The sequence below is a fragment of the Natrix helvetica genome (assembly GCF_964273705.1).
Source record: "Natrix helvetica genome assembly, chromosome: Z".
NCBI lineage: Eukaryota > Metazoa > Chordata > Lepidosauria > Squamata > Natricidae > Natrix > Natrix helvetica.
In genome coordinates, this window is record NC_138554.1 from 17,018,421 (window position 1) to 17,046,219 (window position 27,799).

Genomic DNA, 27,799 nt, shown 5'->3' on the forward strand with positions numbered 1-27,799 from the left:
CAGTGTCCTGACATCCAAACAGATCTGAAACTAGTCAAAACTGTCTGGATCGAATTAGAGTGCATCTTAAACTGGGAATGAAATCTACTTAAATGAAAGGACTCACTGACGGATGAACTACATGTGAACACAACTGAAGATCTTAAGTAATTTACTTTTGGGCTCAAATCAGTGAAATTTCAATGGAGCATCATCCTCAAATCACAGAGACAACTGCTATAGGTGACTGCACGTCAGAGGTTTGATTTGGCACCAGATTTTTGTTCTTTTCTGATGTTTCTAATGTTTTTAGTTTTATAGTTTTTATGCTGCTTTAACTTTTGATTGGGAGCAGCCCAGATAGTTATTTGTATTCTATCACTATCATTCAGTGTTGTGCCTTATGATTCTTGATGAATGTACTGTGTTTCCCCAAAAATAAGACAGGGTCTTATTTTCTTTTGACCCCCAAAATAAGCACTTGGGCCTTATTTTCAGGGAAATCTTATTATTTTTGAGGTGCATGAGGCAGTGAGCGTGGTCACTTCATGGCTGCTGCTGCTGTGTGGCAATGTTTTCAGAGAGGTCGTATTTTCAGGGGAGGGCTTATTTTAGTGAATGCTCTCAAAAACCCGATTGGGCTTATTATCCAGGAAGGTCTTATTTGGGGGGAAACAGAGTATCTTGTCTTTTTATGTACGCTGAGAGCATATGCACCAAAGACAAATTCCTTGTATGTCCAATCACACTTGGCCAATAAAGAATTCTAGTCTAGTCTAGTCTAGTCTAGTCTAGTCTAGTCTAGTCTAGTCTAGTTATAAGATGAGTGGCTATAAATGTAGTCATTGACTTACAACCAGTCATTTCATAGTGTTCAAAGTTACAATGCCACTGGAAAAAGTGTCTTATGACCAGTTCTCACACTTAAGACTGATGCAGCATCCTCACAGCCAGATGATCAGACTTCAAGTATTTGACAATTGGCATGGTATTTACAATGCTTGCAGTGTCCCAGGTTCTGTGATGGTCATTTGCAGCCTTCTTAGGGAGGTTCTAGGAAGCAAAGTCAGTTGGGGAAACCAAATTCATTTAACGATCACATGATTCACTGAACAACTGTTAAGTTATTTGCTTAGCAACCATGGCAAAAAAGACAGTGGTGGGATTCAAAAAATTTACTACCAGTTCTGTGGGCGTGGCTTTGTGGGAGTGGCTTTGTGGGAGTGGCAGGGGAAGGATACTGCAAAATCCCATTCCCTCCCCACCCCACAAACCTGCTTTCCAGCTCCATTCTCCTGTTCGGGGCAACAGAAGAAGATCAGCTGGGAGGCAGCCGAGGCAGGGCCAGCCTATTTGCCGGTTCTCCGAACTGCTCAAAATTTCTGCTACCAGTTCTTCAGAACCTGTCAGAACTGACTGAATACCACTTCTGGAAAATGGTCATAAAATGGGGCGTGGCTCGCTTAACAATTGCCTTGCTTAGCAACATAAATTTTGGGCTCATTTGTGATCGTACATCAAGATTACTTTATATGTTTTAAATAAGAAAGTAATCCTTGCCAGTTGTATGGCCAGATTTCTTTTCCCTTTTTCTTCTCCAGGTTGCAAAATCATCTTGAACTTTACAGAATATGTAATATCCTGTAATATTTATGTAATAAATGTTACATATTCTGTAACATTAAATATTACAGTATAACAGTGCTGGAAGGGATCTTGGAGGTCTTCTAGTCTAACCCCCTGCTTAAGTAGGAGACCCTATTCCACTCCAGACAAATGGCTATCCAATCTCTTCATAAAACCTCTGGTGATGGAAAATATGCCTCTTCTGAAAGAAGGCTATTCCATTGATTAATTCTTCTCACTGTCAGGAAATTTCTCCCAACAATGGTTGGATCTAGCTTGGATCTCTCTTTGATGATCTTCCTGTCCTCCTCTCAGTGTTTTGGAGAATAGATCAACCCCATTATCTCTATGGACATATCCTCAAACATTGGAAGACTGCTATCATGTCAGCCCTAGTCCTTCTTTTTAGACTACAGGTAAAGATAAAGGTTCCCCTCACACATATGCGCTGGTCATTCCCTACTCTAGGGGGGAGGTGCTAATCTCCGTTTCAAAGCCAAAGAGCCAACACTGTCCGAAGATGTCTCTATGGCATGACTAAATGCCGAAGGCGCACAAAACGCTGTTACCTTCCCATCAAAGGTGGTTCCTATTTTTCTACTTTCATTTTTACATGCTTTCGAACTGCTAGGTTGGCAGAAGCTGGGACAAACAGCAGGAGTTCACTCGGTTATGCAGCGCTAGGCATTCGAACTGCCGAACTGCTCATCTTTCTGATTGATAAGCTCAGCATCTTAGCCACTGAGCTACCATATCCCAAGTCTCTTTAGACTAGACATACCCAATTCTTGTAACCATTCTTCATTTGTTTTATCCCCCAATCCGCTAAACATTTTTGTTGCTCTTCTCTGCATTTTTTGTCGGATCTCAACATCTTTTTTGTATTATGGTGACCAAAACTTGATGCAGTATTCCTTATGTGATCTTACCAGTGGATCATAAAGTAGTACTATCAGTTCACGTGATCTTGAGTCTATCCCTCTGTTGATACAGTTCAAGACTGCATTGGCTTTTTCTTTCTTTCTTTTTGCAGCTGCTGAATGATTTGGGCATATTTTCTTCTCTTCGGTAATGTACTTTAGTCTTCATATGTAGCTGTGAGATAGAGTTGACACTTTAACAAAATCTCAGTGAGGACTCTGAAGTAGTCCAAGCTGACTATCTGGTTGTATTAGACATTGAAACTTCTCTCTTGCGATATTTCCTACTTAATGATATTCAGGTGATGGCACTCAGAGTTATGAATGGAAAAGTAGAGGAGAGAAATTGGATTAAATGGATTATAAATTGGAAGGTGAAGTACGGAAGACATGCACAGCTATGATGTTTTTTTTTTCTTTTTGGCATTCCATTTGTTTATTATAAATGATTGAGTGAATTATACTGCTTGTAAAAAATGATGTAAAATTAAAGAGAGCACAAATATCTGGAATAATACTCATTTGAATACAGATAAGAAAAATATTATAAATTACAATCCATGGTATGCACACTGCTAAAGTGTCTTCTGATTTAAAGCATTATACAATATGGAAATAATAAGACTCTGTGCAAAGTGAAATCCATATTATATATATGGTAAAAATCTACATAAGGAACTGCATTCTAGAAATGGTTTCCAAACTGAATGATATTCTATATCAGATTTACTTTTAGATAGAAGGTTGTTTTAAGTAACAAAGCAGACTCTCACAAGTTAGTCATTTATCTACAGAATGAGATCAATTTTCCAATGTAAAGCCTTCAATATCTTCATAGCAGTTAAGATATCCATAGGTGATTCAGTATAGTTTATGGGAATATGATCCCAAGCCATATTGCTATTTTTTTCTTTTAATGACCCTGTAATAGCAATAGCAGTAGCATTTAGACATATACCACTTCAGAGTGCTTTGCAGCGCTCTTTAAGTGGATTACCCTTGGAAGGATGAAAGGCTGAGTCAACCTTGAGCCTGGTGAAATTTGAACTGCCAAATTGCAGCCAGCCGGCAGTCACCACCAGCTCTTTAGTAGAGTTGAGACGAGGCATGAGTGTTTACCGGCCGGATGACTTTCCTGACACCTACACGGAGTTCATAGCAGATATTTTCTCTTTGCGCCAGGAGACAGGAATACAGTATCTGCCACTAGCTAGGATCAAACTCACAGCCTCGTGATTGTGAGGTGAGTGCTCAAACCTCTAGGCCATTGTGCCAGGGGTGGGTTCTGGCAGCCACTACCGCTGGTTCACTGATGGGCGTGCTGTGCGCAGATGTGCACTACAATAAAAATTGTTCTGCGCATGTGCAGAACTGAAAAACAAGATGGCGGCACCTATGGCGCTGCCTGGAGAACTGGTTCGGGGGCATGGCAGGCCTGGGTCTCTGCCAGTTCCAGTGACCCAAGCCGCCAGAACACTACCAGTTCGGCCGACCCGGTCCGAATCAGAAGGAAACCACCACTGTATCACGGCACTTCCAAGCTACATTGCTCATCCCACAGATATTTCTCACCCGTTACAATTTGCAGTCAGTGGACTGGGAGACAGAAAATAATGGTGGAGAATCTTTAAGGCAAATTGAACAAGCTTTCAAGATAAAATATAACCTCCTTATCTGTTCTGTCTTTGAGTATCTCAGCAGTCTTAGGTCCCTGGGAGTAGCTACTCTGTAATGGCAAACAGTAGAAATCACCTACATGAGTGATGATGTGGTTTCCTAGAACTTTGAAGCCAGATGAGATCATCATGACTAATTGTAAGAACCATAAAATCAGAAGAATTGTTGTTGTTATTTTGATAGCCTTTTCCAGCCTCTCCTCCTCCCATCCCCCACCCCCATACCATATCTGATATACTTGATGGAGAATTGTTTGGCAGAGCTGCTATGAATAAAATAAAATAATTAACTATTGTAGGATTATAGCTATGGGTTCTTCTTTTTAAAAATGCACTGAACTTTCAGGAAGCAAAAGGCGAGTTAGGAGAATTATTTATTGATTTGTTTATTTATTTAAAACATTTATATAGCTGCCCATCTTCCAACCAACTCTGGGCAATTAAGTATTAGGAAATATACCTAACTGGTAAATATACCTTTGTACAATAAACTTGTATGTCCCATGTTGACTGAATCAGCCTCAAACAAAGTCAGAAGTTCAGAAGATAAGAAATGTGTCCTTCTTTCTTGCCCCAAGTTTGTTTAGTGAGTGCTATCAGAATCGGAGCTGAAATGGGAAAAAAAGAAGATTTCAGTACAAAAAGGGAATTTTGATCACGTGATCCTGGGGATACTGCAAAGGTCGTAACTGTAAAAAAATGGTTATAAGTCATTTTTTTCAGTGCAGTTGTAACTTTGAACGGTCACTAAACAAACTGCTGTAAGTCGAAGACTACCTATACTGTTGAGGAGATCCATCATAACTTTGAATGGCATCTAAACAACCAATTGTAAGTTGAGGACTAAGTGAATAACCAGTATTTTTTTAAAAAAAAAGAATGCATAAGAAATAAAGCTTTCTGTATCCTTGGCAGGAGTGAAATTCTACCGGTTCCGGCTGGTTCACACAAACCTGTAGTAAAAATTGCTACCGATTCAGGCAAACCAGTAGTCAGCTGTGCAACAATCAGCTGTACCACGTGATTTACCGTATTTATTTGAGTATAACGCGCAAAATTTTGTACCAAAAAAAGAAGTCAAAGTTTGGGTGCGCGTCAGTGGTGGGTTCCTACCGGTTCGCACCGGATCGCACGAACCGGTTGAAGACCGAACCCGGAAGTAACCGGACCCGGAAGTAACCGGGAACCGGCACCGGTCCTGTCACTTTATCCCCCTTGCCATCCCAACGGAGCTCGCTCGCTCCCCCGCCCGTCCGCACTAAGCTAGCTAGCCCAGCTAGCCGCTCATTGATTGGCTGGAGTTCAGCCAATCAGTGAGCGGGCTGGAGGCGACCCGTTTAAAAGCGGGTTGTCCTCCATTTCAAAACTCCCTTCTCTTCGCTGGGAGCTTGCTGCTTCCTTCAGGTAAGCAACTAAGCGCGAGGGGGGGCGGGAGGCTAGCTTCGGCGAGGAAAGGCCTCTAGGCCTTCCCTCGCTGAAGCGGCGGGCTGGCGTGGGCCGTGCGGGCGGTGGGCAGCTAGCTTCACCCAGGAAAGGCCTCTGGGCCTTTCCGGGACGAAGCGCCGGCGTCGCGTGGAACGCGCGGCCGCCGGGAAGCTAGCTTCGCCCGGGAAAGGCCGCTGGGCCTTTCTGGGATGAAGCGCCGGCGTCGCATGGAACGCGCGGCCGCCAGGAAGCTAGCTTCGCCCGGGAAAGGCCTCTGGGCCTTTCCGGGACGAAGCGCCGGCGTTGCGTGGAACGCGCGGCCGCCGGGAAGCTAGCTTCGCCCGGGAAAGGCCGCTGGGCCTTTCTGGGACGAAGCGCCGGCGTCGCATGGAACGCGCGGCCGCCAGGAAGCTAGCTTCGCCGAGGAAAGGCTCCTCGATGAAGCACCGGGCTGGCGTGGGCGGCAAGCCTCTGCGAGGCTAGGCCAAAAGCCCCCCACCCTCCCCTCTCCAGCCTCGCCTGGCTGGCTAAGCCCTAAGCAGTTTTAAACAGTCTTACCTGTCCTCCTGCCTCTCTGCCTGTCTGCTGCCTGTTGCAGCATCGGAGAGCTGCTGATTCTGCCTGCTGGTAAGTAACCTGGTTTTTTTTCTTTTATTTTTTTAATGTATTTTAAAATAATATTTTATTTATTGTGCATAGAATTTTTTTAAATAATTTTACTTAAAAGTATTGAGTATAGAATATTTTAAAATGGTTTACTTCAATTTATTGTGTATGGATTCTTTTTTTAAATTGTCTCAGACTATTTTAAAAGAGATTCTATCCAAAATAAATTAAAATAAACCATTTTAAAATATTCTATACTCAATACTTTAAAATGTATTGTGTATAGAATTGTTTTAAATTGTTTTATTGTAATTTATTGTGTATTGAATGTTTTTAATGCTTTCATTTTACATTATTGTGTGTGGAATAGTTTGAAATGGTTACAGTATAAATTATTGCTGGTGGAATAATGGTTACAGTTGGTACAATATCTTAAAATAGTTATAGTATAAATTATTGCTGGTGGAATACTTAACAATGGTTTTTAAGGATTTTTATTTATTTATAGAATATCTTTTTTAAATTATTGTTTGGGAATTTTTATGTTTTAATTGTTTATAAAATATATTTACTACAAGAAATGTTATTCCTTTTTGCAAATGTTTTCTTTGTGGTGCAATATGTTGCTTAAAAGTGTTCAGACCAGGTTTATATATCTCAAAGTGGGTGCTTTTCTATGGGCAGGCCAGGTTTGCCACATTTAATGTGTTTCACCTTGGTTGTTTAGGTAATTCTGAGGTGGTTGCTGGTTCTGTGAGCTTCCTGGCACTGTCCTTTATAATTTCCCACAATGCCTTGATGGTTTTTATTCCAGTGGCTTTGTCTTTCCTGTCCTTAGGGTTAGGGGGGAAAAAACACTGGTTTCATTTGCAGTCTTTGGGGGGGGGGGACAAAAAGGAGAAAGAGGGAGGAGGTGGGGGAAAGTGGGATCCTTGCTGCTTTCTGAGCTTGGTGGTTTTTTTTACAGACATTTCACTACCAAACTAGGTAACATCATCAGTGCTAGATGGGGTTGTGGGGAAAGGAGGAGGAGGAGAAGTCGAAGGACAAAAAGGAAAAAGATAAGGAGGGAGAGGACTGTGGGGTCCTTTGGTGTTCTCTGAACCTGGTGGTTTTTAATTATTTTTAGGGAATTTTTATTTATTTATTGTTTATAGAATGTTTATTACAAGAAATGTTATTCCTTTTTGCAAATGTTTTATTTGTGATGCAATATGTTGCTTTTAAGTGTACAGGTTGGTGTATGGTATGTGTCTCAAGGTGGCTTCTTTTCTATGGGCAGGCCAGGTTGGTGCAAGGCAGCTTTGCCAGATTTTGTGTGTTTCTGTGTGATACCTGGTTGTTTAGGTAATTGTGAGGTGGTTGCTGGTTCTGTGAGCTTCCTGGCACTGTCCTTTATAATTTCCCACAATGCCTTGATGGTTTTTATTCCTGTGGCTTTGTCTTTCCTGTTCTTAGGGTTAGGGAAAAAAACTGGTTTTATCTGCAGTCTTTTGGGGGGGAATTGTTTTTGTGTGTGTGTGTGTGTGTGTGTTTTCCTGGCACTGTCATAGTTTGTGTTTGTGGGTATGTAATGTCCTGCAGTTATCTACACATTAATAATGATCAAGTACTAATAATATTTCCTTATACATTTTAATGACCTTTCCTTTCATAATTGGTGTTTTCTTTCATACTTTTAGATTTCTAATTGCTGTTTCTGTTAGTTAGCAATTGATAAAACAAATTCCACGTGAAAAAGTATTCAAAGCCTTCTTGGTTTTAATTGTCAATTTATTCATTCTTGCACATTCTAATATTTATTCATTTTCATATCTTTGTTTTTTCCACTGTTGTGCAAACACAATTCCAACAGCTGTTAACATGTGTAAAATTAAATATGTATTTATTCCCTTTGAAATACAAGTAGTAAGTAGTAAGCTACTTACCTTCTGTAAGTAGCTCTTTTATTGTTTTGTGTACTTATTTTAATCTTATTTAAGTAGTAAGTGCACAAAATAATAAATTTTCTTTTTTATATTTTCTTTTTGTAGATCATTCATTGGGGCAAAAAATTCAGTGACATTGTCTTGGCCACTCCCATCCGGTCACATGACTGCCAAGCCACTCCCACCCGGTCACATGGCCGGCAAGCCACTCCCACCCGGTCACATGGCTGGCAAGCCACTCCCACCAGGTCACATGGCTGGCAAGCCACTCCCACAAAGGAGGCCACACCCACATAGTAGGTTCCAAAAATTTTTGAAACCCACCACTGGTGCGCGTTATAAACGAGGGCTGGGCTGGGGTGGCAGTGGCGGCTGGGGAAAATTTACTTGGCATGGTAGCCCCTGAAGCATTCGATCCTGCCAACTGGAGGAAGAGGGTGAGAGGCGGGTCCTGTGAACGGCGGCAGCAGCGGTGGCAATACTCGCAACTCAACTGCCTGCCGCCTTTCTCCTCCTTTGTCTCCCAGCTGGGGCGCCACATGTTGCCTAGCCCCACGGCGAAGCCCACGCCGGGGCGGCCTGCCGCCGAGTTGCGACTATTGCCGCCGCTGCTGCCGCCGTTCACAGGACCGAGGGTGAGAGGCGGGTCCTGTGAACGGCGGCCGCAGCGGCGGCAATAGTCGCAACTCGGCGGCGGGCCGCCCCGGCTGGGAGACAAAGGAGGGGAAAGGCAGCAGGCAGCTGAGTTGCGAGTATTGCCGCCGCTGCTGCCGCCGTTCACAGGACCCGCCTCCCACTCTCTTCCTCCAGTCGGCAGGATCTCGATCCGTCTGGAAGGGGGCGACCGGGACTCGGGAATCCCCCCAGGCACCATGGTCAAGGGGGCTTCGGCGGAGGCGGAGGCGGCAGCAGCATCTACAGCGTCTCGGTCGAACCGCAGGACAAAAAGACGGGACCCCCCGCAGCCGCCATGTGCCAAGGAGCCTCAGTCGGGAGCAAAGGGGAGGCCGTGGACTCCTGCAAGCCGACCTTGGCCTTGCTGCCCCGCGAGAGAGAGACTTGGACCCGGCAGATGGATTTCATCATGTCCTGCGTGGGCTTCGCTGTGGGGCTAGGCAACGTGTGGCGCTTTCCCTACCTGTGTTACAAGAACGGGGGAGGTGAGCAACCTGCGGCCGTGAGGGCTGGGTGGAAGGGACGACGTGGGGGGGGTGGTTTCTCCAGGATTTTTGTCAATTACAATGCTTGGTGTGAAACAAAATTTTATACCAATTTTTAATCAAAAATTAGGGGGTGCGCGTTATACACGTGTGCACGTTATACTCGAATAAATACGGTATATTCGCTAGAATATGCACGGCACACCTGATCGTCGGAATGTTTTTTAAAACTTTTTTTAGTATTTTTTTACTACCCGTTTGGGCGAATAGGTAGTAAAAAAAATGCTTTAAAAAGTTTTTTTTAAAAGTTCCGACGATCAGCTATGCGACGCCAATCAGCTGTGATTTAATTCGCTGATTAATTCGATTTAATTCGAAAGCAGGAAATCCTGCTTTCTAGCAAATGTAAATTGTGTGGCACAGCTGTCCCCCCTCCCCTCCCCCGCTGTTCTAAGTACATTTGCAGACTCAGAAAAGGCTTCTTAGTGTCTGCGGTGCGCATATGTGCGAAGTGAACCAGTAGCAGAGTTCAGAGCATTTTGCAACATAAGAAAGAGGGGGAAAAATCTGGCCATACAACTGGTAAGGATTATTTTCTTATTTAAAACATATAAAGTAATCTTGATGTACGACCACAAATGAGCCCAAAATTTATGTTGCTAGGATCACCCCTGATCCTTGATATTTTACTCCAGTTCTGCTTAGTCAAATGGATAGATAATTTTCTAAAAATGATGGTAAATATAATGATCTGATCAGATATTGTTTTTGTATTTGGTGAAAATGTGGTAAGGCACAACAATGAAACAAAAAAAATGGTTTACATGAGAATGGGATAAATTCTAAAAGCTGAATTACTTTTTTCTGCAATAATCTTAATTTTTACTAAACATGTATTCACATAAACTATACTGAATCACCTTTGGGTACCTTAACTGCTGTGAAGATATGTAATGCTTTACATTGGAAAATTGATCTCATTATGCAGTTAAATGTTTAACTTGTGAGAATCCGCTTTCTTACTTAGAACAATCTTCTCTTGTAAAAGTAAATCTGATACCCACTATCACTTAGTTTGGAAATCATTTCTATAATACAGTTCCTTATGTAGATTTCTATCATATGCAAAATATAGGTTTCTCTTTGCGTATAACCTTATTATTTCTGCATTGTATAATGCTTTAAATCAGAAGGTACTTTAGCAGTGTGCATACAATGGATTGTAATTTATAATCTTTTTTTATCTATATTCCTAAGGAGTATTATTCCAGATATTTGTGCTCTCTTTAATTTTACATCTTTTTGTTCAAGTAATATAATTCACTCAACCATTTGTAACAACGAAATGAAGTGCCAGAAAAAAAATATTCATAGCTGTAAATCTCTTGTACTTCGCATTCCGATTTTTTATCCATTTTCTAAAGGGAAAGGGATGATAACAGTAAAGAAATATAACAATCATGTGAATGTATACTTAAAATGGTATGTAAGAGAATAAAAAATAAAAATTCTTTGATAATCTATCTTTGATAAGCTATCACGTCAACCCTAGTCCTTCTCTTTAGACGAAAGGGAAAGGTTCCCCTCGCACATATGTGCTAGTCATTCCCAACTCTAGCGGGCAGTGCTTATCTTAGTTTCAAAGCCAAAGAGCCAGCGCTGTCCAAAGACGTCTCCATGATCATGTGGATGGCATGACTAAACGCCAAAGATGCACGGAATGCTGTTACCTTCCCACCAAAGGTGGTTCCTATTTTTCTACTTGCATTTTTAACATGCTTTCAAACTGCTAGGTTGGCAGGATCTGGGGCAAGTAACGGGAGCAGTGCAAGGGATTTGAACCGCCAAATTGCCGACCTTTCTGATCAACAAACTCAGCATCTTAGCCACTGAGCCACCACGTCCCTTTTCCCCCTTTGTGCATTTGTTCTTCCTTTAAAAATGCTTCTTTTGCTCTCTGAATAAAGCTTTCTCCTCATGAAACACAAAGGGAGACACCAAAGATTTCTAATGACGTAACTACTAACCTGGCCTGTCGTTTATAAGAAGACAGTGCCCGATTTTCTGTTTGTATTGTAGATCAAAATACACAAATCAGCATTCAGATTTTAAATGAGATATGACAATTCACACAAAAGTTTCTGGCTTGTCGCTCAGGGATTTAAAGCCCCATTGATAGGAGGCCACCTCTATTTTTTTATTTTCTTTTAAAAGTGAAGATTACTGTAAATACAAAGGTCCTTCTGGCAAAAATATTCCCCCTTGAAGGCCTCTTTCTTCTTTTGGTAAAATCATGTTCTTTGTTGAATCCCATCCCATTACTCCCACAATCCACCCAAAGGGGATTGCCCAATTCACAAAGAAGTCTCATGAGAAACTTGCTAAATGTAACAAATAATCATTCATGTGGAAAAAATTTAAATACCAATTGGTCCTTTCCAGCTCTGGATTCCAGACAGGAATGCGGTCAACTTAGAAGGAAAAGTGAAACGAAAGAACACACCAAATGCTCTTTGCCTTTGCAAAGGCAAGTTGGATACGCTGCTTATTGTTTTTCCCTCTTTTTCTTTCTCTCCCTTTCTCTAAAATCTCCACTAGAATCCTAGCCCTCCCACGTGCTAGAACAGGGAAGAAGTGAAAAGCAAACGGAGCGAGAAGGAAATTTGCAGAATTGGTCATCGGAATAGACCTGCTTGTCTAAAGAAGGAAGCGAAGGTAAGTTTCTATACATATCTAATCTTGATTTCCCAGCCACCGTCAAGCAGACAGCGGGAGGGAGGCTGTGATGATAGGAGACACCAAAAGACAATTGTAGATTAAAGGTGAAAGGAGGGAAGGGAAGATTGTCATTCTGACTTCTTTAGAATGCAAGAATGAGGGAAACTTGTCCCTTTCTTGCAGCTTCTCACAGAACAAAACCAGCCATGGTGGATTTCTAGCTGTTACCAAGCTATTAAGATAGAATCCATGTTCAGAAAAAGGCAAGTGGCTAACTCCCGACGGGAATGGATGATATGATGTTGGTGGTGGTTATGCCAACGCTTGCATGGGGATTCTGGAACAAAGCCTCTAATGGTGACTTCCATAGCTGCAGTATTGCATCTAGTGTTGGTAACCACATTACAAAAAAAGGCGTTGAGACTTCGGGAAAATTGCAGAGAAGAGCAGCTAAGATGATCGAAGGCTGGAGGCTAAAACATATGAAGAACGGTTGGGAGGGTTTGGGTTTGGCCAGTCTAGAGAAAAGAAGGAACACGGATGACATGATAGTATTTGAGGGGCTGCCACAAAGAAGAGGAGGTCAACTTAATTTTTCCAAAGCACCAGAGAGCAGGACAAGAAGCCATGGATGGAAACTAATCAAGGAGAGAAGCAGCCTGGAATTAAGGAGAAATTTCCTAGCAGTGAAAACAATTAACCAGTGGAAGAACTTGGCTTCAGAAATTGTGGGTGCTTCATCATCTTTTTAAAGAAAAGACTTTAAAGAAAAGACTTCCATATCTCTGAAACGGTATAGGGTCTCCTGCTTGAGCAGAGGGTTGAACTAGAAGACCTCCAAGGATCTTTCTAGTTCTGTTCTGTTCTATTCTATTCTATTCTATTCTATTCTATTCTATCTCAAATAGCTGCTTCATTGTGCAGCCTACTGCATTCATGTGCATACTCAGCCATGGAATTTACTTAGTGAATCATTATTGGTCAGCTTTATCCAAATATGCACCATATGAAACGTCTGGACCATTTGTGGTCCATTAAAAATTGGAGACTCCCCAGTGGACCTCCAAAATTAATATCAAATAATGTAGTGCCCATCATCATCACCACCTAACTTTCCCTTTCTTGTGCCGACAAGCTGCTTTAATGAGATACCTCACAGCTTCACTGTAGGAAAGTTGTTGTTCAAATATTCTGTAATGTTTTGTCACACTTCCAAATCCCAGCCCTAAACAACATCTGTTGCTTTTTTCTCTCTCCTCAGGACAATTCAGAAACGAACTGCCTAAGAAGAAGGAACTCTTTCTGAGGAACATGTCCAAGCTTCATCTCTTCTTCATGGTTTACCTTGCTTCCTTCCATTTCTCCCTCTCTTTCCACAATAGCGAATGCGATACCTACCCCGGACATGTCTGCAAGAATCATGTCAACTTCGTACCAGGCCATAATTTCATTGGGGAGGGAGTTGATATCACCACTCTGGAGAAGAAAGGGGCTTACGTGGCGGACATCAGCAAGTGGCAGGGACCCAATGGGACATGTACCCTGTGTCTGAATCATAATCTAGGTAAGCAGCTGCAGAGACTTCCCCTGGTTGGGGTGGACTGGCGACAGAAGGGAAACTGCCACCGAGAAGCAAACAACTTTGTGGACGAGTTAGATATAGATGTGGCCAACGCAGTAGCCAAAGAAGTCAAGAATGACTGGAAAATGGAATTGGTCGAGGATTTCATGAAGGAGGACCTGGGATTTTCCAAAGCTCAGGTGGCTTTTGCCGGCTCTCACTCTAATATGGCCATTTTCGCATATCAAAAAACCCGCGAAGACAGGTACAGCTTTCTGAGGAACGAGATCGAATGCGAACATTACAGGTAAGCATCAAAGCACTTAGCTTGACTAGGTGGCTCAGTGGCTAAGACACTGAGCTTGTCAACCAGAAAGTTCAGTGGTTGAATCCTGTGGTGGGATTCAACCAGTTCGCACCACTTCGGGAGAACTGGTTGTTAACTTTCTGAGCCATTTGGTGAACTGGTTCTTGGAAGAAATCATTAGGGCACAGAACCAGTTGTTAAATTATTTGAATCTCACCACTGTTCGAATCCCTAGTACATGTCTCCTGCATGAGCAGGGGGTTAGACTAGATGACCTCCAAGGTCCTTTCCAACTCTGTTACGGTTACCACTTCAAAGCATAAACAGAGGGAGGAGCTGCAGTAGCCAATTTGCTGGAGGGGGAAGAAAAAACCCTTTTCAGGAGATGCTATGGAATTTGTTACAACAATTTCAGAGTTTGCCCCCAAAGGAAATACCGTATCTTTCAGAGTATAAGTTGCACCGGAGTATAAGACGCACCAAGATTTTGAAGAGGCAAATAAAAAAAAGTTTTTGCACTCTGCAGACCTCCCAAAAAAGGCCCGTTTTTCACGAATACGGGCCCATTTTTTTGTCAAAAAAAAAAGGCATGCATAGCCTTTAGGAGGCTTGTTGAGTGATCCTGGGGGCTGGAGGGGGGGAGCAAAAATGAGCAAAAAAGGCCGTTTTTTTGTTCGTTTCATTAAAGGCTAACACGCCATTTTGATGAAGGGGCGGAGTTTTGGGAGGCCAAAAATGCTGGCAGAAAATCACCTCTGGTAGGACCCCAATCAAGCCCAAAATTTCTGTGCCTAATTGAGACATTAGTTAAATGAGTATTGCCCCATTTTTCAACCATTCTTGCCACAGTTGTTAAGTGAATCACTACAATTGTTGAGTTAGCAACGTAGTTGTTAAGTAAATCTGGCTTCCCCATTGATTTTGCTTGTCAGAAGGTTGCAAAAGTGAATCACATCATCCTGGGACACTGCAACCATCAAAAATATGAACCAGTTTCCAAACATCCCAATTTTGATCAAGTGTTGCAATGGTTGTAAGTGTGAAAAAAAGTCATGTCACTTTTTTCAGTGATGTTGTAACTTTGCACTCTCGGTAAATAAACTGTTGTAATTCTAAGACCGTAGTTAAATGCTACTGGTCCCACTGTGATCAAAAATGTACGTAAGTAATTGTTCCAACAGACAGAGAAATAAATCTACATATAAACAACCTTAGTCCCACTAGCATTGAAAGATTATTTAGTCAGGGGTACTCCATTTCTTCATCACTCCATCAATATCTGGGTGAAATTTCAGACTGTTCGTGGAACAATCTGAAATTTAGTATTTATTTATTAAATTTTATTAGTAGTTTTTAAATTATTGACATACAATAAATGTTTGGAACAACGTTGTTCCAAAAATTTATTGTATGTCAATAATTTAATAAATACGACTTTACTAATAAAACTACTACTGTTAATAATAATAGACTCCTTGAGGAATCCCATTGATCCTCAGTGGGAGAACTCTAATTTGAATCCACCTGTCCAAATCCCATCCCAAAGCTATTAAATGCTGAACGTCTCTTGGATGATGAAGAAGGAATTTCAGCTCCATCCCCCTGAATTGGAGTTGATCAGAACCTATCGTGGAAAACGGGGTGGGTGGGGATGGGGGGCTTTATCAGGGCCGGGTATCCCTATAGGCTAACTAGGCTTCAGCCTAGGGCCGTGATGGCGAACTTATGGCACGCGTGAGTTCACCTTTTTAAAAGCTATTTTTCGCCTTCCCCAGGCTCCAGAGGCTTTATAGGAGCCTGGGGAGGGCGAAAAGAGCCTCCCCCCCCCAGAGGCTTCAGGGACACTTAAAACCACCCACCGAGCAAACCGGAAGTGCTCGGAGGGTCATTTTAAGCATTCTGAAGGCTTCAGGGAACGTCCGGAGGCTTCCCTGACGCCTTCGGAGCACTTAAAACCACCCTCCGAGCAAAGAGGGTCGTTTTAAGCGCTCCGAAGGCTTCAGGGAAGCCTCCGGACGTTCCCTGAAGCCTCCGGGGGGGGAGGCTCTTTTCGCCCTCCCCAGGTTCCTATAAAGCCTCTGGAGCCTGGGGAGGGCGAAAAAAGCATGTAAAAATGGGGGGGGCATTGTGCGCGCATGCGCACTAGGGGATCGCGCGTTGCATTATGGGTGCGGCACGCCTGCACACGAACCCCCCCCCGCACTCCCCCCACTTGTGGCATGCGAGCCAAAAAAGGTTCGCCATCGCTGGCCTAGGGCCTCAAGATCAAGAGGGGCCTTTTATTTTTATTTATTATCCGTGCCACATTTTTTATAAAGGTTAGTACTAATTACAACATGTTTCATTTAATATATTGATATATATCACAGTCATGATGTATTTTATTATCTCTCATGCAATTTACAAACTTAAAAATGGGAGGTGAAAGGGCCCCATATGTGTAATAGCCTAGGCCAGGGGTGTCCAAACTTGGGAACTTTAAGATTTGTGGACTTCAACTCCCAGAATTCCCCAGCCAGCATGGCTGGCTGGGGAATTCTGGGAGTTGAAGTCCACAAGTCTTAAAGTTCCCAAGTTTGGACACTCCTGGCCTAGGGCCTCTTTTCATCTAAATCCAGCCCTGGGCGTTATTCTTCTGAACTTGATTGTTTCATTGCAGACGTTTCATTACCCAAATAGGTAACATCATCAGTGCTAAATGTCTATGGAGATTCTCAGTCATCCAGGTCATGGTTATCCCAAAAGTGAGGCAACTGACTTTCTTTTTTTCCTTGAAGACATCTTGCTTCCCATTCAAGAATGAGAAGTGACAACATCTTCAAGGAAAAGAAGGAAGTCCAGTTGTTTCTTTAAAAAGCACCTTTGGGATGGTCTTCAGTGCTATTAAGGAGTGACGTTTGTTCTTAGTATATATTGACAGCAAAATGAGCCAGCTTGGAGAGCATCAAAGACCCTTCATTTCAACCCTGAACTACAAATATTCTCTTTTATTGTGGAGCATCCAACAGGCAATGAATACTATAACAAAAACTTGCTTAGCTCTTTTTTTTTAAAAAACATATTTTTATTGCACATTTTCCTTTATTCTACATCACAATTTCAATTTTGCAACAGCGGTATACTGATTGTATCAAATCCTTTTTAAACATATAGGATGTTATGCACTCTAATCACATCCATTTTCCTCTTAATCATATAGTATAGTCTCTTTTTAAATACATAATAGTGTATAACATTACTATACCCGTAGTTTCCATAGCTTTATATAGCTCTCTAGACATTTATCACTCTATATATTTTGATTTACAGTTGCATACAATCTAATAAGGATATTGCTTGCAATATGTATTATTCTATATAACTTCGTACCTGTATTTGTTTCTAGTTTGTTAATCTTCTTTCATTATTAATTTTCTAAACTCTGCATCTATTATCTAGCCAATTATACTATAAGTCCCATATTGAGTAATATTCTGTTTCTTCTTTATCTTTAAGTTCCATTGTTAACCTGTCCGTTTCGGCACATTCTAATATTTTATTTATTACCATTTCATCTGAAGGTACACCTCCATTTTTACAATTTTGTGCATATGTAATTCTAGCCGCTGTTATTACATGTAACATTAAAAAATTGCCCAGCTCATGATAGATCTCAGAGGTTTGGGGTAACTATTGCCAACTACCAATATCAGCTTTGGGGTCAAGATGCTTGATGCGTGTTGATGTCATGATTGCAATTACCTCAGAAGACACCGGTGTCCAAATCCATTCATTCTTGTTTTAGGACTGGTTGGGGGAATGAATTAGTCTTAGTCATCCTGACAAGTAATCTTTATTCAAAGACCAACAAGATAGCTGTTGTCTCTCCATAATCCCCCAAATGCTTTTGATTTCACCAGCTATAAAGTCCTCTAGGAACAATTCCATAACATCAAAGTTGGAGGCACCGTGTTGCTGTATTTCCATTCAAAATTAGTTTGCTGGGGGGAGTAGATTGAAGGGTTAGAATAACAGAGTTGGAAGGGACCTTGGAGGTCTTCTAGTCCAACCCCCCTGCTTAGGCAGGAAACCCTATACCACTTCAGACAAATGGCTATCCAACATCTTCTTAAAGACTTCCAGTGTTGGGACATTCACAACTTCTGGAGGCAAGTAGTTCCACTGATTAATTGTTCTAACTGTCAGGAAATTTCTCCTTAGTTCTAGGTTGCTTCCCTCCTTGATTAGTTTCACCCATTGCTTCTTGTCCTGCCCTCAGGTGCTTTGGAGAATAGTTTGACTCCCTCTTCTTTGTGGCAACCCCTGAGATATTGGAACACTGCTATCATGTCTCCCCTAGTCCTTCTTTCTATTAGACTAGACATACCCAATTCCTGCAACAATTCTTCATATGTTTTAGTCTCCAGTCCCCTAATCCTCTTTGTTGCTCTTCTCTGCACTCTTTTTAGAGTCTCCACATCTTTTCTACATCGTGGCGACCAAAATTGAATGCAGTATTCCAAGTGTGGCCTTACCAAGGCATTATAAAGTGGTATTAACACTTCACGTGATCTTGATTCTATCCCTCTGTTTATGCAGCCTAGAACTGTGTTGGCTTTTCTGAATTGTGTTACACACTCATGGCAGTTAAAATGAGAGGTATCCCAAGGCAATTTTGACCCGTTTTATTTGACCTCTGGTATGAATCTATCAGTTGTGTTAATTAGGAGAGTCTGTTTAATGGACATAATCAAAACGGTGAAGGAGACCCACAACTATTTTTCTCCATTGCATCTGAGTGCACAATGTGCACAACCCACTTTTGTGTTTTGATGCAAATACAGGAAGTCCTCGACTTTTGACCCCCAAATTGAACCCTGAATTTCCATTGCTTAGCAGGACGGTTGTTAAGTAAATCGTGCCACAATTTATGAGATTTCTTGCCACAGTTGTTACGTGAATCGCTGCAGTTACATTAGTCATGCGGTTGTTAAGTAAATCAGGCCTCCCCACTAACTCTGATTGTCAGAAGGTCGCAAAAGGGGATCACGTGACCCTGAGACACTGCAACTGTCCTACATAAGCATCCAAATTCTGATTACGTGACCTCGAGGATACTGCAACGGCCGTGTGAGAATGGACATAGGTCACGGGCATAAGTCATAGGCTGTTGTAACTTTGAGCAGTCAGTAATGAATAAATTGAGGATTATCTGCAACAGGCTGGATGGTAGGCTATAGCTGAACGTAGCCAAGAATGAGGGTTTATGGATATGAGTTCAATAACTGCTGTATTCCAGATAGGATTTCCGAACATTTTTTGGGGATCATCTCAAGCATCAGAATTTCAAGGGCTCTCCTCACCAAAGATACCATATTTTTCGGAGTAAGCCACTTCCAGTTTGCTCATAGGTCTGGTTTTTGCCCTCCGGAGAAGCCTCCTGAAGGACCCTGAAGGCTGCGGAAGGCGAAAAACGGACCTACGGGGAACCTGGAAGTTCGGGAATGGTGACTTCTGGTTTGTCTGTAGGGACGATTTTCGTCCTCCGGAACCAAATCGGCCCTACAGACAAACCAGAAGTCAATATTCTTGAACCTCCGGGTTCCCTGTAGGTCCGTTTTCCGCCCTCTAGAGGCTTCAGGGAAGCTCCTGAGGCCTCCGGAGGGCGTCCAGAGGGGCGGGGGAGGCTGCTTTTGTCCTCCCCAGGCTCTTCGAAAGCATCTGGAACTTGGGGAGGGTGAAAGAACTGCGCCAAAAGCATGGGGTTGCTGATTGCGCGCATGAGCGCTGGGGGGGTAACACGCATAGCATTGTGGGTGTGGCACACTGGCACATGACCCCCCCTCAGCTCCCCCCCCTTTTTGGCTTGGCAGCCAAAAAAGGTTTGCCATCACTCAGCTATGGCAATCCCTGCAGCCTGAAACAGCTGATGATCAGGAGGCCCATGCTGAAATTGAAAGTGAAACTTGCTGTTTGCTCCACAAGGCAAATTGCTGGGAGGCAGAGGCAGATTTTTTTCCCCTTGTTTTCCTCCCCAAAAGCTAGGTGCGTGTTATTCTTCAGAGCGTTATATACTCCGAAAAATATGGTACTACTGTTTGAAATGTGCTTGAATATTAGTAGCTTAGGTTGGTTTGTTGGTTTGAGCTCTGAGCTTAGCAATTTGGCGGCAAACGTTTCGTCACCATTCGAGGAAACATTGTCAGTCCACTTTGAAAGACAAGAACAATTCAAAGTGCACTGGCAATGACCCCTCAAATGGTGATGAAACATTTATGACCAAATTGCCACACTTGGATCTCAAACCAACAGCCCATACTACTGTTTGCTGAGTAGCTACAATCAATTTTAGGAATAAGGTCGCTGTGCTCGGCTAATGTTCCTCATTCTGCTTTCTCCAACGCATTTCCCTGGCTCCATTTGGAGTTGGGGGGGCGGGGGGAATAGATAATCAATCCAGACAACTAAATCCCAAGGGAGTAAAAATTTATCTCATAACAAGCTCGGACAGGGTTACATCCATCTGGTCAACTGAGATATAGAACACCCACACAAAGGCAACTGCAAAGACATTGTTTGTTCTTAGTTCTAAAAGAAAAGGATAGAGATAAGAGTTACTTAAAAAGAAAGCAAACATTTCTATTAATGGACTTGCTGCCAAAGTATAATAGCAACATGCACTGCTTGGGTGCCACAATGCCAGCCAGACTATGCCGTTACGCCTTGCTTGCTAGTACAGCTAGTGAAGACATGGAGCTCCGCCAATTATTTGGGAGTAAAGTTTCTTCGGATGCCAGATACCTCCTGGAGGGAACAAGGAGAGGCTCAGTACAGGTCGTCCTCAATTTACGACCACAATTGAGCCCACAATTTGTGTGGCAATAGTGAGACATTTCCTGAGTGAGTTTTGCCCCGCTTTATGACCTATCTTGCCACAGTGGTTAAGGGAACCACAACAGTTGTTAAGCGAGTGGCACGGTTATGACGTGAATCTTGCTCCCCCATTGCCTTTGCTTGCCAGAAGGTCATAAAAAGAAGTCCCATGATCCACAGGGCGGGGCAAAGGTCATAAATATGAGTCAGTTGACAAGTGTCTGAATTTTGATCATGTGACCATAGGGATGTTGCAATGATCAATGTGAGAAAAATGGTCATAAGCAGAGGTGGTATTCGCCTGAACCTGAACCGGTAGCGGAAATTGTGGCTGGCCCCACCCATCCACCCCAGCTCAATGGCATTCCATTTAGGCACTTTTTTTAGCCAAAGTACATGCGCGGAAGCCTCAGTGCATGCGCAGGTGTGCACGCTCACATTTGCAAACCAGTAGGGAAGGTAAGTCAATGACACACCTGGTGGTCGCCTGAACCTGAACCGATAGTGGAAATTGTGGCTGGCCCCACCCACCCATCCCAGCTCTGTGGCGTCTCATTTAGGCACTTTTTTTAGCCAAAGTACATGTGCGGAAGCCTCAGCGCATGGGTGGGTGTGCACGCTCGCATTTGCAAACCGGTAGGGAAGGTAAGTCAATACCACCCCTGGTTGTAAGTCCCTTTTTTCCCCAGTAATTTAACTTTGAATGGTCACTAAATGAACTATTGTAGGATGAGGACTACCTGTAATTCCAAACTTTCAACGTATTGATATAAATAACGTGCTGCCAAAATAATTGATTTAGAGATTGGACTAAGTCAGTGACTGATGGGATTAGGAATGTTCTTGGAACAGAGAAGCCTAAAACAGGCAGTCCTCAACTTACAACCACAAATGAGTCCAAAATTTCTGTTGTTAAATGAGACATTTATTAAGTGAGTTTTTGCCTCATTTTATGACATTTCTAGCTACGGTTGTGAAGTGAATAACTGAAGTTGTTAAGTTAGTAACAGGCTTGTTAAATGAATCTGGCTTCCCCGTTGACTTTGCTTGTCAGAAGGGGACAACATGACCCCAAGAGACTGCAACCGTCATAAATATGAACCAGTAGCTAAGCATCTGAATTTTGATCAATGATCAAGAGGTGGAGGGGGCTGCAAAGGTTGTAACTTTGGATGGTCATTAAGTGAACTGTTGTAAGTCGAGGACTTTCGGTATAGAGCGCTTCTCATTTAAACCTAGTCCTCAACTTTAAACCATTTGTTTAGGGACCATTCTAAGTTACAACACACTGAAGAAAGTGACTTAGGACATTTTTTTCCCCGTATCTATGACTCTTGCAGCATACCCACAGTCACGTGTTCAGAATTTTGGATGCTTGTCAACTAACATGTACTTAGGATGCCTGCCGTCTCCCCAGGGTCATGTTATTACTTTTTGAAACCTTCTGACCAAGCAAAGCCACGGAGGAAGCCAGATTCATTTAACAACTGTGTTACCAACTTACCAACTGCAGTGAATCACTTAACAACTGTGGCAAGAAAAGTCACAGAAAGTCGAGGACTTTCGGTATAGAGAAAGGAGAAAGGGGAAAAGCTCCCTAAATAGTATTTCTTCCTCAGCGTTGAAAGTTTGGGGCTCAATTGGGGTTGCAAATCAAGGATTATCTGTGTTTGTTTGTTTGTTTGTTTGTTTGTTTGTTTATTAAATTTATATCTCGCCTATCACACTATCCAGCAACCCCAGGCGGCTTACAATGTCGAAAATAGCATAAAAGAATTTGAAAAATGAGAATGTCACAGCTAAAACCAGGACTATGTTTTTTTTTAGTGAGGTCCATTATTACCACAAAAGATGTACAAAACGGACTGATTCAGGAATGGAATAGAACGTTCCATAAAACTCCAGAATGTTCTATGCCCCCTCTGGGCCATACCATTTAGGGGGCAGTTAGATGGTCTCTTGAAAATAAATCCTCTGAACTGGAAGCAGTTTGAAGAGTTGAGGAGACGGCATTTCAGGTTAAACAGCCGCTTCCAGGGCCAAAACACTTCAGACCCCGTTTTTGGTTAACAGGGTATACTTTTGGGCGCTAAACCAAATCACCCCTGGAAAGGTATGATCTGATGCAAGGGTGGGCTGGTGGGAGCTCGCACGGGTTCGGGTGATCCTCTAGTGAGGATTGGCGAACACTCACATGCCACCCCTGGCTGCCCCCCCCCCCCGCCCACTCTGCCCCGTCCTATGGTCTCCACGTGGCCCATTCATCATGACAGTTAAGTGAAGAGCCCATGCAGAGGATCGGGGAGGAGGGGAAAATGGCCTACCGGAGGTTCCAGAATTCCAGAAATGGACCTATTTCCAGCCTCCGGAAAGCCTCCGGAGCCCTAGGGAAACAATTTTTGCCCTCCCAGAGGCTCAAAAAAATTGCCTCCAGAGCCTGGGGAGGGTGAAAAACGGGCCCACTGAAAGTTCCAGAAGTCCAAAAACGGATCTGTTTCTAGCCTCTGAGGGGGGGAGCAGTTTTTGCCCTCCCGGAGACTTCAAGAAAGCCTCCGGAGCCCTAGGGAAACAATTTTTGCCCTCCCAGAGGCTCAAATAATTGCCTCCAGAGCCTGGGGAGGGTGAAAAACGGCCCCACTGAAAGTTCCGGAAGTCCAGAAACGGATCTGTTTCTAGCCTCTGAGGGGGGGAGCAGTTTTTGCCCTCCCGGAGGCTTCAGAAAAGCCTCTGGAGCCTGGGGAGCGTGGAAAATGTGTCCCTCCCCCCCCATCATGGTGCAGGAGGCTGACTAGGCCATGCCCATCCACCATTGGGGCATAGAACCCGTTGTTGCAATTTTTGAAGCCCACTCCTGATCTGATGTCAGACTTCAAACACCGTAATAAACCACAGGACGAAACCTTCAAACTCATAACCAGGAACTTGGTAACAGTAAAAAATTTAGACACGATTTAGCTAGGTAGAGAAGCACCATAATTACAGGCAATAAAGTCAGTATCTATGACAGATATTTATTGTAGGTGACAACAGATACTTATTATGGTTTACCTTTAAAATAAATTGCAGGTTTCGGGTACTTCTTGACTTACAGAACACCCAAACTTCCATTGTTAAAGCAAGACAGTGGTTAAGTGAGTTTTGCCCCCTTTTACGGCTTTCTCAGCCACCGTTGTTAAGTGAATCACTGTAATTGTTAAGTGAATCACATGGTCATTAAGCAAATCTGGCTTCCCCTATTGACTCGGCTTATCGGAGGCCAGTTAGAACGGTTACCAATGCTGATCGTATGAACCTGGGGCAGTGCAATTATCAGAAATACACACCAGTTGCCAACTGCCTGAATTTTGATCATACGGCTACAGGAACGCTTCAACAATTGTTAACTGTGAAAACTGGCAGTAAGTTACTTCTTTTTTAGTGCTGTTATAACTTTGGTCACGAAACAAATGGTTATAAATTAAGGATTACTTTGTATTGACTGTTACACTCTCAGTAAAGTATTCTTTGGTGTCATGGCAGAAAAAATAAAAAGGGCTTCCCCATTTTCAGAGAATCTTTTCAAAGATTAACCAGAAAACACGCCACATGAACTCCTACCCATTAATTGACCATCAGACACCCTCTGACCTTCAGCATGGCTGTTGCATCACCTTCCTTTCTCATGCTGAATGCTAAGGCAGGAAATGTGATTTGGCATGTTGCTTTTGACACAGAACTGTCCAATTAGCATACCCAAAACAAGGAAAAACTCTCTGGAGAATTGCAATTCCCAGAAGTAAAACTTTATTGGATACACTATGTTGGTACTGAAAAAACCAAACCAGCTCTGGTTTCTCGCACAAATGCTCGCCCAATTAAACAATACTTTCTTCTTCTTCCCCACCCCTGTTGGATCACATTGTATAGTTATGAGACGTTCTTTTGTTATGGGAACAGTCCATCTCTTTCTCAAGCACCTGCAGTGATGGCCTTGATGGCTTCCATGCAGGCTTCAAAAATTTCAGTAACAGGTTCTCTGCCCAGTTGATGGGTGGGCGTGGCCTCCTGCACCACGGCAGGGGGATCTGTTTTTGCCTTCCCCTGGGCTCCGGAGGCCTTCTGGAGGCTGGAAACGAGCCTGTTTCCGGCCATCCAGAACTTCTAGGAGGCCCATTTTCCTCCCTCCCTGAGCCTCCGCACAGGCCTTGCACTTATCTCACATCCAAAATGGGCTGTGTGGCAACTCCTGGGAGAGGTTGGTGGGATGGGAAGGGTGGGGTGAGGGGCCAGCCAGGGGTGGGACTTGGAGGTTCTCCAACCTGGCCATAACGTTAGCTACAGGTTTTCCCAAATCCGGGTGAACCCGTAACAGCCCACCCCTGCTTCCATGTTTTCATAATCTATGCATACGTTCTACACATTCCATTTCCCCCTTTTCCCTCTCTCTTCCCCTGGTTCATTGGCAAGTTGAAAAGCATTAAAGGTTTGAAAGAAGCAAAGCAGTTCCATCTTGTCATGCTGACAATATCCTGCTTTTTTTTAATTATTATTTTCCTTTGCAGTTTGCGGCTTCAAACGAATCCTCTGCTGTCCTTCCATTTTGTTCGGGCCATCGGCAAGTTGCCCCCCCATCACGACCCGGAGGAATACCAGCATTTCATCAATATCTACGGCACCCATTATATCAACCGGGTGTATCTAGGTGGGCGAGCTCGTTACTTGCTGGCTTTGAAAACTTGTGTCATGACCTTGATGGGGTTCACGGCGGAGAATATCAAACACTGTTTGGATCTGGAGACAACTCTGAAACATAGAGGTCTTTGGGGATCTTTTTCCGTCCGTTCCGAATGCGCCAAGCTCTGGTTCGGGAAATCTAAATCCAGCTTCTACGAGCATTACATGACCCAGCACACAGAGGTGGTGGGCGGTCATAAAAAGATGCTCTTCTCAGATAGCAGAGACATGAACCATCTCTCCGAGTGGATGGAGAGCACCAAAAGGACCCCTGGGTTGGTGTCTTATTCCCTTTCACCTCTGCACAGCTTGTTGAACAAAACAGACCCCAGGAGGAATTTTTTAAAGCAAGCCATCGTTAGCTACATCAAAAGAAGAGCCCTAAGGAGAGACTGTCTCCAAAGCTGTCCCCAGAGGAACTTCAACAACTGGGTCCAAAAGTGCACTTGCATGTGTATACCCAACGGTGTCATCAACGACAAATGTTGTGGCACCGAGCGGGGCAGGGCTTACCTCAAGTTCCATATGGACAGCGGGTCCGGTCTTTGGGGTGACCATTTTTCCTCCACCGATGCCTACGTCAAATTCTTTTTCCAAAACCAGGAAATGCGCACTAAGGTTATCGGTGGGAATAACAACCCTCGGTGGTCAGAAACTCTGAACTTCGGGGCCGTAACATTGGACGGCAACGACAAATTTGTGATTGAAGTTTGGGACAGCGATGTCTGGCAAGATGACCTCTTGCATCGATGTCACGGGAGGCTGAGGTCAGGCCCTAGCTACTGGCACAGATGCTACCTCAAGTATGGGCACGTTAGGTTCTATTACGTGTTGACATGTGCCCCCACTCTGGCCGGGTCCAGCTGCCATGACTATGTCCCTTTGCATCTGCCAACCTCCTATTTCAATGACACTAATCCTGCCCACTAAACTTCATGGCCACACAGATTCCGTACCTAAATACTGCATAGGTGGGACTCATACTGATAAATTAAGGCATTACTCAGCTTTGGAAAGAATCGAATAGGAATCCCTATCAATTTTCCTCTATACAACAACTGGAAAAGAGTTTTTGAACAGATCATTTCTATAAAGTATACTCCTTTCCTCAATTTACAACCCCAATTCACGTTTCCCACAGTCCTTAAGCGAATCTGGCTTCCTCATTGACTTTGCTGGTCAAAGTTCTCAAAAGCGATCACATGACCCCAGGACACTGCAACTATCATAAGTATTGCCAAATATCCACATTTTGATCACATGACCACGGGGATGATACAACAGTTGTGTAAAAAAACAGTCATAAGTTAGTTTTTTTCAGTGCCGTTGTAACTTCGGACAGTCAAGAACTACCTATATAGCAGTGGTGGGTTTCCAATTTTTTTACTACCAGTCCGTTCATGCGCAAAAGCATCTGGGTGGCTGGGCGGAGCCTCCCGCCACTGCTACTACTGCTTCACCCGATCTGAACCTGGAGCAATCCACCTTGTTTCCCTGAAAATGAGACCTCCACGGAGAATAAGCCCCATTGGGATTTTGAGCACATGCGCTAAAATAAGCCCTCCCCGAAAATATTGCAACACAGCGGCTGCCATGAGGTGACCACGCTTGCCTCCTCCTGTACCTCAAAAATAATAAGACCTTCCTGAAAATAAGGCCAATGTATATGGGCTCAATCATTTCTTTTTCTTAATGTCTTTGTTATTATGATGCACTAGCGCTTTTTTCACGTGGTCCAATTATACCGTGGACCAGGTATATATCAGGGCCGCCCTGTTGTGAACTAGTAACATGCCATGGGGCCCCCCTTTTTGCCTACATCATAATCACAACCTGTATGGGTAGTATATTTTTGTATTTATAATTAGAGAAGCAGAGTAGCATGCTGTGAGAAATTAATTCAACATATTTTCATATGGATCAGAGAAAGACTATCGGGAATCCGTCAAATCCTTCCTGTACTAATCAATTCAATGCTTCACTTGTAATAGATTCCATCCTTCCGCGGGGTGGTGGTGGTGGTGGTGGTGGTAAAATGAGGACCCAGATTGTTGGGGGCAATGGGCTGACTCTGTAACCTGCTTAGAGAGGGCTGCAAAAGTATTGTGAAGCGGTATATAAATGCTATTGCTATTTCAGAAAATTTAACACAATCTGCAAAACACATATAAAACATACATAAATAAACCTTCAAATCTGTCCGTGGTGTGTGCTGTATTCTTTCTGCCCCCCCCCCCCATCATACTGTTGTTTTAGAAAAGTATCCCTCGACATTCTGATTATAAAATTGATTTGCACAAATCCATGGGTTTCTGTAGGATAGAGGTG

At 43.2% G+C, this 27,799-nt stretch overlaps 1 protein-coding gene across 3 annotated transcripts; it reads left to right on the plus strand.

Moving 5' to 3' along the window:
* LOC309401738 (perforin-1-like) lies at positions 1 to 27,665 on the plus strand. 3 transcript variants are annotated; one of them, XM_081970927.1, is made up of 5 exons: positions 1 to 239; positions 11,919 to 12,035; positions 12,222 to 12,301; positions 13,300 to 13,906; positions 25,300 to 27,665. In XM_081970927.1, exons 4-5 carry the CDS (start codon positions 13,350 to 13,352, stop codon positions 26,399 to 26,401), a joined length of 1,659 nt encoding a protein of 552 aa, XP_081827053.1. In that variant the 5' UTR covers positions 1 to 239; positions 11,919 to 12,035; positions 12,222 to 12,301; positions 13,300 to 13,349; the 3' UTR covers positions 26,402 to 27,665. The 3 variants fall into 3 exon arrangements, with proteins under 3 accessions (XP_081827053.1, XP_081827051.1, XP_081827052.1); XM_081970925.1 differs by lacking the exon at positions 12,222 to 12,301; XM_081970926.1 differs by lacking the exon at positions 12,222 to 12,301 and having other exon boundaries at positions 1 to 222.
* Positions 27,666 to 27,799: the final 134 nt, after the last annotated feature.

Bases quoted from the DNA above. Each gene is read 5' to 3' on its own strand.
- LOC309401738 (XM_081970927.1), top strand. From the start codon at position 13,350: ATGTCCAAGCTTCATCTCTTCTTCATGGTTTACCTTGCTTCCTTCCAT. The intron at 13,907-25,299 runs GTAAGCATCAAA...TTTCCTTTGCAG, and splicing joins ATCGAATGCGAACATTACAG to TTTGCGGCTTCAAACGAATC.